This window comes from Netta rufina (genome assembly GCF_964035555.1).
Source record: "Netta rufina genome assembly, chromosome: 3".
Classification (NCBI taxonomy): Eukaryota; Metazoa; Chordata; class Aves; order Anseriformes; family Anatidae; genus Netta; species Netta rufina.
In genome coordinates, this window is record NC_140125.1 from 68,328,849 (window position 1) to 68,341,220 (window position 12,372).

General features: G+C 44.8%; 2 protein-coding genes across 4 annotated transcripts in view; one reads left to right on the forward strand and one right to left on the reverse strand.

Annotated features, from left to right (window-relative positions):
* The window catches only part of USP45 (ubiquitin specific peptidase 45), a 54,748-nt gene extending 50,019 nt beyond the window's left edge, over positions 1 to 4,729 (reverse strand). For both annotated transcript variants that reach the window (XM_084284385.1, XM_084284386.1), the window contains exon 1: positions 4,617 to 4,729. The gene's annotated coding sequence lies outside the window, so the exon portion shown is untranslated. The remainder of the gene's footprint in view (positions 1 to 4,616) is intronic.
* A 3,510-nt stretch (positions 4,730 to 8,239) lies between these two features.
* TSTD1 (thiosulfate sulfurtransferase like domain containing 1) lies at positions 8,240 to 11,743 on the forward strand. Of its 2 annotated transcripts, XR_014618263.1 has the most exons (5): positions 8,240 to 8,334; positions 8,444 to 8,614; positions 8,836 to 8,995; positions 9,260 to 9,389; positions 10,296 to 11,743. XR_014618263.1 is itself a non-coding variant. In XM_084283366.1 (4 exons), the coding sequence occupies exons 1-4, from the start codon at positions 8,247 to 8,249 to the stop codon at positions 10,357 to 10,359; spliced, it is 483 nt and encodes a 160-aa protein (XP_084139492.1). In that variant the 5' UTR covers positions 8,240 to 8,246; the 3' UTR covers positions 10,360 to 11,743. The 2 variants fall into 2 exon arrangements, 1 of the variants encoding a protein (XP_084139492.1); XM_084283366.1 differs by lacking the exon at positions 9,260 to 9,389.
* The last annotated feature ends 629 nt before the right edge of the window (positions 11,744 to 12,372 follow it).

The window sequence follows — 12,372 nt, forward strand, 5'->3', positions numbered from 1 at the left end:
TTTTTTTTTTTTTTCCTGAATACATTCAAAGACTAATTTGTGGCTACAGTGATCAACTGAGGAGCCTACTAAAGGAGAAAGACTTCCTCCGAACACATGGGCAGGAAAAAGCCTCTGTAAACCCTTGCTTGGAATTTCTTTAATTTCTTTTTGTTATGGAATAACAAGTACAGTACTTATTTATAAATAATTTTATAAAAAAACTACTTTTTTAAATAAATTAAGATTGCTGTGGTAGAAAAAGCTGAGTTCAGCCAGCATGTTACCTTCACCCTGATCTCTACTCAGCACGCAGTAAAAATCTTAAACAGAAATTACTCAGTTTCATGGAAAAAATAAAGAATATAAATAGAAAGAGCTGAATCTCTCCCATTTCAACGATCATTTCATACAAAACTAAGAACTAGTATTTGCCAAACTTGTTCATACTCTCTGAGCTCAGCATACAAGAGTTTGAACTGTAATCATCATCACTTGCTATTCTTGGTTCACTTACTTTTTAAAAGACTCCTAATGGCAGCCTGCCTACAAAAAGCTGATTAAGATCAGAAGCTCCTCACTGTAACTGCTAATTTCCAGCTTTCTAGAAAGATCAAAACACTTCAAAAGCAGCAGAACAATCTGCCTACCTAATTTTAAAAGCTTCAGATTTGTCAAAGTGCCAAAAATCAACCTAAGATGCCAGTGCTAAATTTGTTGACTTAAACCTAAGGCATACCTGGTCTATTTTTACTGTAAGGTATGTGTGAAATAGACTGTATTTAACACAAAAATGCACCCTCTTAGTAAAGTACACATTTAGAAACTACGAAGAGTTGGATACAGTTCCTAAAATAAATGTTATTTCTTAAGTTTTATGTCTTACTGAAACTCAGTAGAGCTAAGACCAACAGAAGATACAAGGCCAGAGTGAACCTGAATCTGCTTTTCTTTTGGGGAAAAAAATAAGCAGGTCTTTCCTCTCCACAGGATCCTCCTGCAGCAGAGGTGGAGAAGCAAACAGCCTTCACTGCCTGAACCCCTCAAAACCCATTCCCACCTTGCACACCTGACTCAGAGGCTAAGTCCCTCCTCCTACAACCCCACAGCTCACCTGCTAAACTGCAAAACGTGCAGCCTCAGCGTGCTTCCCCATGCCACAGCTTTGCTGCTTGTAATATTATAATAAGGTGCCAGCTCTTTCAGGCAAGAGCCGTATTTTTGCTCTTATCTGTATAATACTTATCACAACATTTTTCCTGATTCATGACAAACTGGGAGGATTATATTTGCAGTACCAGAATGCAAATGGTAAGATAAAAATGGCATCATAACCATTAGCTTATCTAAGCATGCTTACCCTATGAAATATAGCTACATGGGTCTCCAGATGGCCTCCAGGTACTACTTTGGATATGGGAAAGACTCTCCCAGTAGGACTGGTCATTAACTGTGAAACCAGTAGTGTTAATTATTTCATCAGTGGGCATCTGAATTGAAAGGAGCTGGGGCAAATATATTTACCTTTACCTCTTTTCAGCTGGGGTATGCTAAGTTCCAGCTGCCTTACCATTTGTAGTCAGATTTCCCAATTAAAATTACACAATTTTATGTCGCTAACGAAGAAAAAATAAAATTGCATTGGACAGGAAAAGCAATAGAGAACACTCAATGTAGCATTCCAAAAATTAGCACAGGGCTTTCATGTATCCTAACAGAACTGTACAGCTGCCAAGAGCAGACTACCACCGAAACACAGGGCTGTTGAACAGAAAAGATGTGCAGATTAAGTCAAAAGGTCAAGATGCTCTGTAGCATATTTGTGATGTGGCTTTACGAGCTTCCTTCTAACTGTGAAAGTAGAGAGAGACGAGACTCACACAGGTCAGAAATGCCAGATCCTCTGTGACCACTGCAGAGCTGCCACATGTTTTGATGCGAGTTGCAAGTTGATATATTTTGGATGTCTGTTCAGAGCATTACCTGTGGCATTTTGGCTTGCTCGCTACTAGATCAAATGTCATCCGATCCCAGCAAGAACCGCATCCATCACGGTCAGCAACTGGGCAGTGTCATCAATCAGCGGGCCGGGGCGCTCCGCGCTCTGACGGCCACCAAAACCTTTGCGGCAAACAAGCCCTCGCTGCCTGCTGGAGCAGTAAAAGGACCAGAACTCCTGACTGGTAGTGGCAGCCACACTTCTTCCCCTGGAAAATGTCATCTGAAATTCTGAAAGTGTCATCTCTGAGATTTCCTAGCCCAAAGGCACATCACACATCCTGCACCATCACTAGAGCTCAAACGCCAGCCCTGACATCGTATTGCAGCCCCAGAAGGGTGAGACACTCACGTACTTTTTGCACGAGAAGTGAGACAGAGATGTCTGACTACTGGATACAACTTTCCAAGTGAGATTAAACATCCCACAGCATTATGTACTTTCATTAATCATTTTTTATTCATCTGCCCATGCTACGCACGGTCTGTTAGTGTTCATGTCTGCATCCTACACAATCCTCTTTGTTTTTGCTACTGCAACCCACTCGCCACACAAAAACTACTTCTAATGATGAACAGAAACCAGATGTGCCCAGGAACAGAAAGAGCCTGTAGCTGGCTTTATGACTAAAGTAAACACAAGGATTGAGTGGATAAAGGAGTAGTTCTTTGATGACATATTTTGGCTGGCACTTTATAGCAAAGGTTTTGTTAGTGTCTTATGGAAAAATTCAAGGATTCCTCTCAATATCCAACTCACAAAGCAAATCCAATTTTTGCTTATGTTCTCTATCCTACTTTAAACATATTGTCAAAAACATGAACAGGCCAAGAGGGAAAAACATATGGGCTGATGCGTTCATGGTCTAACATGGATTTTCCCACACATTCACAGACATCCCTGAAAAAGTGAAATAAGATACCATAAAAAGAGCCATAGCTTGTAAGTGATGGTGTTGGCCTGCAAATGAAGACTTTGTGTGTGAAAAGGCAGTTGGCTGATGGAGCTGACGGACTAAGCAGTCACATGGCATGAACAGTGATGCAGAGTGCTGTCACCACCGAAAATTTGAGGGAGTAACAACCAAAACAGTGGGAAAATGGACTGAACTCACAGCACCCTGGCAGGACAAAAACTTGGAAAAGAGCGGTTTGAGATGTCAAAAGGGAAAACAAAAGGCAGTATCAGCAAAGGATGAACTGGAAAGAAATGTCTGTGAATTCCAATTTTTTTTTTTTTTTTTAAAGTCAATAGCAAGTAATGAAAAGGAACTGTGGTTGTAGCACACTGCTTGAGATAGCAGACTGAAGCCCACACAAGATAATACTTAAGCTGAGAGTCTCAGTGCCAGAGACCCATGTAGTCCCACACCTAAAGGTCTGAATCAGAGCAGATCCCAGGTAGATGAGGACTCTGCAAAGCCTTCCATCTACTTTGGAAGCTGCAGGAGTTAACTAATTAATGGTGGTAAAATCGATAAAACCAAAGGACTACGAAAAACTAGCCTGGGCTTTTTGAAAGTCAAAGTCTTGCTGCCGAGAGCAAAGAATTTCATTCTATCATCTTCCCAGGCACAAATTGCCCCAGTTTGTTTTGATGACATGTCTAAAGTAGAACAACTTGTCCTTGATCTACGACTGATGTTCACAGCAGAACCTGGGAGACGCCAGCTGTATTTCTGTCGGCTTGGCGGAAACAAAACTACAGAACACCACTTCTTCAATATTTCATGAAGAAATCTGACAAAATATTTACAACTGTAGTAAGCTGCAGAGTAGGATACGCCTTGTAAAATTGCTGTTAACCTGGCACATGTGCGAGCCGCTACTGTACCTCTATCTAAAACATGTGAAAATGAGATGGGAAGGAAGCCTTTAAAACATGAGTTTTCCCGTATAGAAGGGTTGTTTGATGGAATTCGGAGACACCTGTAGCCACAGACATCATGCAGCAAGACGCCTGAAGTTACCGCCACCTGCTTCTGCTTGCCTGACGTCTTTATTCTCCTGCTTCCGTGTCTAACAGGCAGCCCCGCATATATCTTGTTTAACTGCGCGAGGAGCAGCGGATCCACAGCAAGAGCCGGCTGAAACCCTAGAAGCGTTCAGACAGCAGGAACTGGAGCCCTACACAAACCCACGCATCGCGAACCGAAGCATGAGCTCGAGCACAGCGCTGCGGGTCCGTAACACCAGATTTCAGCCCCACGCTCTCTCTCCCTCCCTGGGAAGCCAAACCCGGGTACCAGGGACCCGTCCCCGCTCTCCGGCCGCCGCCTCACGCCGCTGAAGGCTCGGAGGGCGCAGGCGGCCCCGGGCTGGCACCTGCCGCGCTGCCGGGCCCCGCCGGGCCCGACCGAGCCCTCAGCGGGGCGCTCGGCGGAGCCTCCCCCTGCGGGCACGGCACCGCCCGCTCGGCCCCCGGTGCTGGCAGCGGGCCCCGGGCTCCCCCCGTGCCCCCGGTCCGGCCCCGGCCTGCTGCTGCCGCCGCCGCCATGTCGCGGGGCTCGGCCCGGCCGGGCGCTGCCGGGCTCCGAGCCCCGAGCTCCGCAGCGGAGCCAGCCCCGGCCCCAACCCCGGCCCCAGCCCCGGCCCCAACCCCGGCCCCGGCCTCCCCCCCGCGCTCGGCCCGCACTCACGGAGCGGCGGCGGGGCGCGCAGGCAGGGAGCGGCGGCAGCAAGCGGCGGAGGAAGCTGGGCCGCAGCCAGGGCCCCGCCGCGCCGCTCCCCGCCGCGCCGCTCCGCCCGGCACGGCCCGCCCCCGGCCTCGCCCGGGACCAGGGGGCCGGGCCGGGGCGGCGGCGGGGGAGGCAGGGAAGGGAGCGGGCCCCGGGCAGGCAGCTTGGGGGGTGTGGGGTAGAAGGGGCTGCTGTGGTGGCCGGGGATGGGGGCGTTACGCGGGCACCGAGGGTCGTGCCCGGGCGGTGTGCCCCAGGGGAGAGGGGAGTGAGAGCACGTCCCAGGCTGAGCCGTGGTCTCAAGGCTGAACCTCAAAACGTGTCCGGGCATCACGGAGGGCACCTTTGTTTGGACAGGAGGCGAGTCTGAAGTTTGATTTTATCAGAATGCCCTTATCACAGCGTGGTTGGGGCTGGAAGGGACCTCCCGAGCACATCTAGTCCAACCCCCCCAGCCCAAGCAGGGCTGTGAGAAAAATCTCTAATAATTTTCTTCAGATGGGATCTTCTGTGAAGCTATTTTATTCGCAATTGCAATGGCAGGCATCGTGCCAACTAGGAGCACATTTTAGTAAAACAAATCATAACCTTTTATTCCCTATTACCCGACACCCGATCACCTCCCATTTCCTCAATGGCTGAGTACTACAGGTTCACAAGCTACTCAGCGCTCCTCTATACCACATATGTATAATTTTTTTCTTCAACACTTTAATTTCTCATTTTTCCTTTTTTTTTTTTTTCTTTCTTATGTTTTGAGAACTTGTGATCTTTGTTTTACTGTTCCCGCACTGCTCATCCTGTTTTTCTCAAGCTCCTACCTTATTTTCGACCAGTGAGGCCTTCTACTACTGTCCACTTAACTACTTAGCATTTCTCCTTGTTATGACTACACAGCTGTCAGAGAATTAGTTCTTTACTGCAGAAGCACAACTTAGTTTCTCACAGGGCCACCTAGAGCATGGCATGGAGAAGAAAAAAAGGGGGGAAGGGGACCATTACTGTGGGACTCCACAGAAAACAAGGGTGGAGAGCCTGTAGTGGATCTACCGACAAACAGGTTTTAGGAATGCTTAGGGAACCACATGGAAGCCATAGGCCTGAGCAAAGACAAGTTATCAAGAACAGTATTGTTGAAAGAGGTTGACAGACCGAGCAGGGTTTGATTTAGGTAGGAGGAATTCTTTAGGCACTTTGATGACAGCAGTGACAACTGAGCACAAGGATCAGGAGGCAGACTGCAGGCCATGTAACAGATGAGCACCAGGCCTTAATTGTGAACACCATGTTCATTGAACATGAAAAGGGAGAAGAATATGGAGCAATAACAGGGAAACAAACTGGATCAAGAAGGAGGTTCTTCCTCGTCTTCATGGGACAGGTTAAAGATTTCTTGCACTGCAAGAGCAATAGAAAAAGTAAAAGGTTAAAGAAAGAAGGAAGGGAAGCTGAACATAGAGCAACAGTGTGTGATGTAAAGGGGAATATATTTACTGAGTGCAAGAGAGAATATCTGGAGCAGATAGAAGAATATCAGGACACTGACAGAGAGGGAAGGCAAGCAAAGGACGTGGAAAAGATGAGGAAGTTTCCCCAAAGAAGTGGACTGTGCAGAGTGAGGACAGAAGTATGTATGTACAGACTTCCAACGTGTTGGGAAAACTGGGATATGTAAAGCATCATGAAGGATTCTGTGGGAAAGAGAAGTACCAGTGTATGGGAAGGCTGACAGTTTGGTTGGAGAAAAAAAAAAAAAAAAAAAAAAAAGTAAAAATATGATAGTCAGAAGTGCAGTAACAGAAAAATCAGAAAGGAAGTGACACTTGGTGAAAGCCTAGGTCTGTGAACCTTGCCTTCGATGGTGACTTCAAGTCATATGAGATGATGATACAGAACATGCAAGGGTAAATGTGACTGAACAGTCAGCTGGCAAATGAAGCCACCAGGTGTGAGTGTGGGAGTCTGCAGAAATTAAGATAGATGCAAAAGGTGAAATGAAGAAAGCTGCTGAGAAGAGGCTGAAAAGAGGCTAAATGGCAATAGCCCATAGTTGAAAGAAGAATAGAATGTGCTGTTTCAGGAGAGAAGATGGGCAAGAGTTATTAGCAACAGTGATCTATGTGATACCGTAGCAAGGATTGTTCACTGGAATATCACTGCTCATCATTCTCTCTCCTGTTTATTTAGTCATTGCCTGCTGAATTAACCAAACTTTGCAAAAGACGCCTTGTGAATTGTTCCTATTTTTGCAAACAAGCTAGTGTGTTCACTGTGTATGTGCATGTGAAGCAGGGTCAAATTAAAGCCATAAATTCATTTATAAAAATAGGACCCCATATGAATATACATTTCATGTGAAAAGCATTGTGACACACCACAGCTCATGTTTAAGTTCTTCACAGCAGTACATGCAGCAAATGGACAGAAGTGTTGGTTGTTACTGATTAAGGAGACATTGGGGAGGCAAGGACAATCCCCAGACAAGGACTGTATATCTCGAAACAAGACACTGGAACTCATAAGGAAGCGGCAGACGAACAGAGAAACAAATGTAAGGACTATAAATCTCAAAACTGGACATTGGAATTCATTATAAAGATACAACAAATGGAAGAATTAGCAACAACCAGCTCTTGCAATTAAGAAACATGCCAACTCAGCAGATTCCTGACCAAAGGTGAAACGTACGCTGTGAGGAAGACTCGGGGTCTTCCTCCCAAAGACCCCTGCCCACAATTCTTGGGAGGCTCTACGCAGGCGCAAGGTGCCAAAAGGCTAATTAGCATGAGAAGCGAGGGAAGGCGGGGATAGGTAATGAATATGTATAGGTGCTTGTAGAATATTGATAGATTGATTGTATAAATTCAAGACTGCTTTCCGCTTTGGGTATGCACGATAGGTGGAGAGATCCCCCGTGCATCCAGTGCTGCAATAAAGAATATACCACTTAAAGGAATTTCGGCTTCGATCTTTGAATCATTACCTTCTAGCAGGTAAGATATGTAGTAAAAGATAACTCAGAAGAGGAGGTATTCAATCTACCCGTATCTTGTTACAAACAGAAAACACATAAAACTTCGACTCATATATAGATATACTGCTTCAAAGAGACAGTTCGCAAATGTCTGTCACGGAGGCCATATGGAGAGGCTGGCAGAAGGGCAGCTAGTGAACCAGGTATACGTGCCAGCTCCAATTTGTCACACTTTCCGGCACCAAGAAGTATTTTTGTTCTCCTTTTGACAAAGAAAACTCTCATTAGTGAAGATTCAACGATGGAGCCCTCAAAATGTGGTTATGGCAGGAGAGGTTCAGCATGGTCAGTTTTAGACTGGCATCGCCAGTACGTAGCAAGCACGCTGTACGTAGAGGCTGAAAGCACGTCGAGGGAATGTAAAGCACATCGAAAGGCCCCATTTCTCCTCTCCGGAACCACGGCTGTAACACACCAGGAGCCCTTGGACCTGGGGACGAGGTCCCAGAGCTGGCTCTGACAGGGCTGGGCCGGACATGGCGGGGTTCCCCCGGGCAGGGCGCCCCAAGGCGGGGCAGGGCCGCGCCGCCGCCATTTTGCGTGCGGGGGGCGGGCGGATGGCGGCGGGCGGCTGGTGCGGGCACCGGGCCCTGCGGGCCCTGCGGGCGGCCAGCGGCAGCCGCTGGGGGCGGCCGGCGGTGCCCGGTGAGGCGGGGGGATACCGGGGAGACCCCGGGGGAGCTTTGTTCCCGGCGGTGGCCTTCCCTAGGGGAGGAAGGGAGCGCGGGGCTCACGGGCTGTGCCTCTCTTGCAGAGCCCAGGGCGGTCGGTGGCAGCTCCCGCCGCCTCTGCGCCGAGGCGGAGCGCGGCGTGTCCTACGAGGAGCTGAAAGAGCTGAAAAAATCCAGCGTCGTCCACATAGATGTGCGGGAGAGGTGGGAGGTTGACAGAGACGGGAAGATCCCGGCCTCCATCAACATACCGCGTAAGCTGTTCGTGATGCTACCCAGCAATGTTTGCTCTTGTTGCTCGGGTGGTGGTCCCGTCTGTGGACAAGGGGTGGTGTCTTGCAAGGAGGAGCTGTGCTAAACGGCATCCAGTACCTTGGGAGACTAAACTTCCTTTTCTTTCTTCCCAGAGGAATTTGAAACCTTCAAATGTAAGCTTACATGTGAGTATTTATTTACTTATTTATTTATTTCACAGTGAACGAATTAGTGGAAGCTCTGCAAATGAACCCAACCGATTTCAGGGAGCAGTACAATCAGAAGATGCCTGCCAAGTCAGACCATGTGGTTTTCTCCTGCTTCGCAGGATCAAGAAGTAAACAAGCACTGAATTTTGCCACGTCCTTGGGTTTCAGCAGGTAAGTGTGTGGCTTCCATGTGTAAGGGTGGAATTAATACAAGTTCCCCCAGTAAGTAAACTAGAACTCTCTCTGAGCTTCTTACGGGTATGGATAAAAACTTTAATGTGGAATATGAACAAAGAGATTAATATTAGAGTTAGACAACTTATAAACAGTACCTCCTTATGTCTCCACTGAACCTTGAAAGATGCCGTCTGGTGTTATGGGAAAGTGAGATGTCCTGTAAAGCTACCACACAGCAACTCTGCTTATATGCTGCAGGTGATGCCATATGCTGCAAGACCACGCTGATGCTGAAGGGTTCTTCAACCTCTTAAGTCTCCCTTGCCGAGATGTTGCTTGTACAGCTTCATAAACGCTAGTTCTGACGTGCAGGATGATGATTGGAAAGGTAGAAGAGGCTCATTTTTGTAGAAGTACAATCTTAAATTATATTAAATAGTTTATGAAACCACACTCTGTGTAGAACTGCAGTTTCACCTGTACAGTTCACCAATGATAAAATAAGCCTTTGCTTTCAGTAAAGCAGTGCATTGTTTGCTAGGTATAAAATATTGAAGGGACTAGCTAAAAAGACAACAAGATTGATAGCACGAAAGCAAGAGCAGCATTGGGTTGGTAGAATTGTTATGCCCATGACAGAAGGTGCTTTGCTGAATTGAAGACTGTGGGTAGAATTTCAGAAATAGGTTTTTACTAAACTGCAAATCAAGAATCGGAATATCCCTGCCAATTCTAGTCAAAAGTAGGGGACTGTGCCCTTGTTTTATAAACATATTGTTTTAAATAAGTGCAAAATATACTTTATCACCCATTTGTCATATTGAAGGAGTCAGTATTGTTTTTCATGGTGGGTTTTTGTTTTTTCGAGGCCAGTTTTTCACAGTCATATGTCAGGCCTATGTAGCATGTAAGTGTGCAAGGAATTAAAGACCTTCGTAACATCTGAAGTATTGGGCATAATGTCATGCAAATCTCTCACTACACTGAGTTGTTTCTTTTTTTTTTTACCTTGGAAAAAAAGGCAGCAAACTGTTTCTGTCTGTTACTACTTGCTTGGTATTTGATCTCCAGCATTGTGTCATTTGGAAGAAATGGATTACAGAATACACCACTTGGATGCAGACAGTGTTTGACATTCCTTGTACTCTCTCTGGCTGGTTGCACAATGTACTAGTGTATTTGATTTCAGAGAATTTCTATATGCTTTTTTCTCTATTTTTTCTTTTTCGTGTCCTTTTACATACCTTTCTGAGGAAGAGTCTTCATTAACATTCTCTCTTCTGCAAACTTTCAGAGTTCAACACTATCCTGGTGGCTTTGAGGAATGGGCAAAACGTGAACATCCAGAGAAAAAGTGAAGATGACTACCTCCATCCTTGCCCTACCTTCAGAATGCTTTGTAGATTTTAGCACTGCCTGCATTCCACTTTCAGAATACAGTCCTCTTCTGTTTTCCTGTGTAAATGGGCATTTACCTTTAAATAGTAATGCACATTAATGACTTGGTTAAAATTATATTTAAGGACTATGACATGAATAGATGTTAAATTTGTTTGACCTTTAATTTGTGCTATGATGATGCTAGAAGTATGTGAAAAGAATTTTGTATGATCTGCTTTATGACTGTTTAAACAAATGATGATAATACACATAAAGTTATCCTTTCCAAATAACTGTGTTGGATAGTTTGTTTAGAATAACTGTAGTTTAACTGTTCTAATGGAATTGGGGTAACTGTCCTAAGCACAGATTTATTATTCTTCATGTATAGCTATAATGTTAAAATATTTGCTGTTATCAAGACTATAAATGGAGAAGAAAAGTTTTAGGTTTGTACTATGTGATTGCAAGGCCAAAACTCCCGTACCGGTCACAAAATACAAAGAGAAAGTGCCCTGATGTTAGAATACTTGCTGTTCAAGATGTTGCGTGATTCCTATTTGAAGAGAATATCCATTTATATACACCAGTCTGCTTCTGCGTACAACATGCAACAGCAGTCAACTGGCTCAGTTCCCTCAGTAGGTCACATCAAGTGAGAACTTGCCTATACTTGAAGTTATTATTATGAGGATAGGCTGGAACGTCTGAGGTGTCAGAGAAGTTACTTAACTCCCTTCCTTCTGTGTACATTAATTTCTCTGTCTTAAACATGAAAAGAAAAACAAACCCACCCTATCCACACCTATAAATTTGCATAGTCATAATTCTAAGGAATTTTTTTTAAAATGCTGTTAGCAGGTTGAAAGAGTTGTCAAAGCTAAATTGCTCTGCCCTCTAGAAAGCTTAGCTTGTAACACAAAAATCCAGGACTAGGCAGGATGTCTTGAAAAGGGAATTAAAATTTCTGATTCTGCTCTCATGGGTATTGCAGCAATTTATCATAGAGGGTTTTTTTATTCTGACAGGCCACTCTGCATGGACAGCAAGGGACATCAAAAATATACCCCACCAAGCTTAGGTAACACAAGAAAAATAACTAATTGTTAGAATTTTATTTCCAATAAATTATGCAATTTGTTTCTAGAGGAGAGCACCTGTACATGGTACAGACAACCATTAACTGTGCTACCCTGTCTTATGGAGAGGGTTATTTTCTTGTCTTCTAATAATTAGAAACCCAGTAGCAAAGCTGTCGTAGTAGAGAGTAACACACTTTTCTTTGAAGTATCAGTGCAGTAAGACTGCTAAAAAGTCAATATCTTATTTCCAATCCATTAAAACAAACAAACCACTTATGTAAAGAGCCAGAATTAAGTATAATTTCCAAAATATTGGTTTAGTTTAAGTGATAAATAATAAAAGTAAGATGAAACTAAAATGTCAGGCTGTGCGGGCGTTACTTTGTTGTGGTCAATTACCCTGCAATTCCTGGTACCTTACTCTGAAACATCTTTTTCAGATAGGATTGGGAGGAGTAACAGATGCCATCACATTTGTTGGCTTTGGCCAAATCCTACAATTTTTTAATTTTGCCTGTTCAACATGACCTAGACTATCAATTTCACAGTGCTGCGGGCACATAATCAAAGATGCAACTGAAGCCCACTGTTGGCTGAGTCTTGCCAGGCCTCAGTAGGACTAGTGCTGCCTTTTGATCTAAATCATTAGGGCCAGGTTTTATGGAAAATTTGAGATACACTGAAAACATTAAGCAAAGTGTGTAATTAATCGTGCCTACCTATACTGACCTTACCACCAGACTTCAGCATACAGATAGAGCTATCTACAGATAGAGCTTCAGCATACAGGGAGAGCTATTCGACTAAACTAAATCATGTTTTGTTACTACAGCTGGGTTTGTTGGAAACATCTGAAAGTACACTGTCAACAAAACATTAACAACAGTTACATTGGGTCACACCATGACG

Excerpts from the sequence above, each read along its gene's own strand:
- TSTD1 (XM_084283366.1), top strand. The coding sequence starts at position 8,247 with ATGGCGGCGGGCGGCTGGTGCGGGCACCGGGCCCTGCGGGCCCTGCGG. Across the intron at positions 8,615-8,835 it reads GGCCTCCATCAACATACCGC|TGAACGAATTAGTGGAAGCT; the intron begins GTAAGCTGTTCG and ends TTTATTTCACAG. Across the intron at positions 8,996-10,295 it reads ACGTCCTTGGGTTTCAGCAG|AGTTCAACACTATCCTGGTG; the intron begins GTAAGTGTGTGG and ends GCAAACTTTCAG.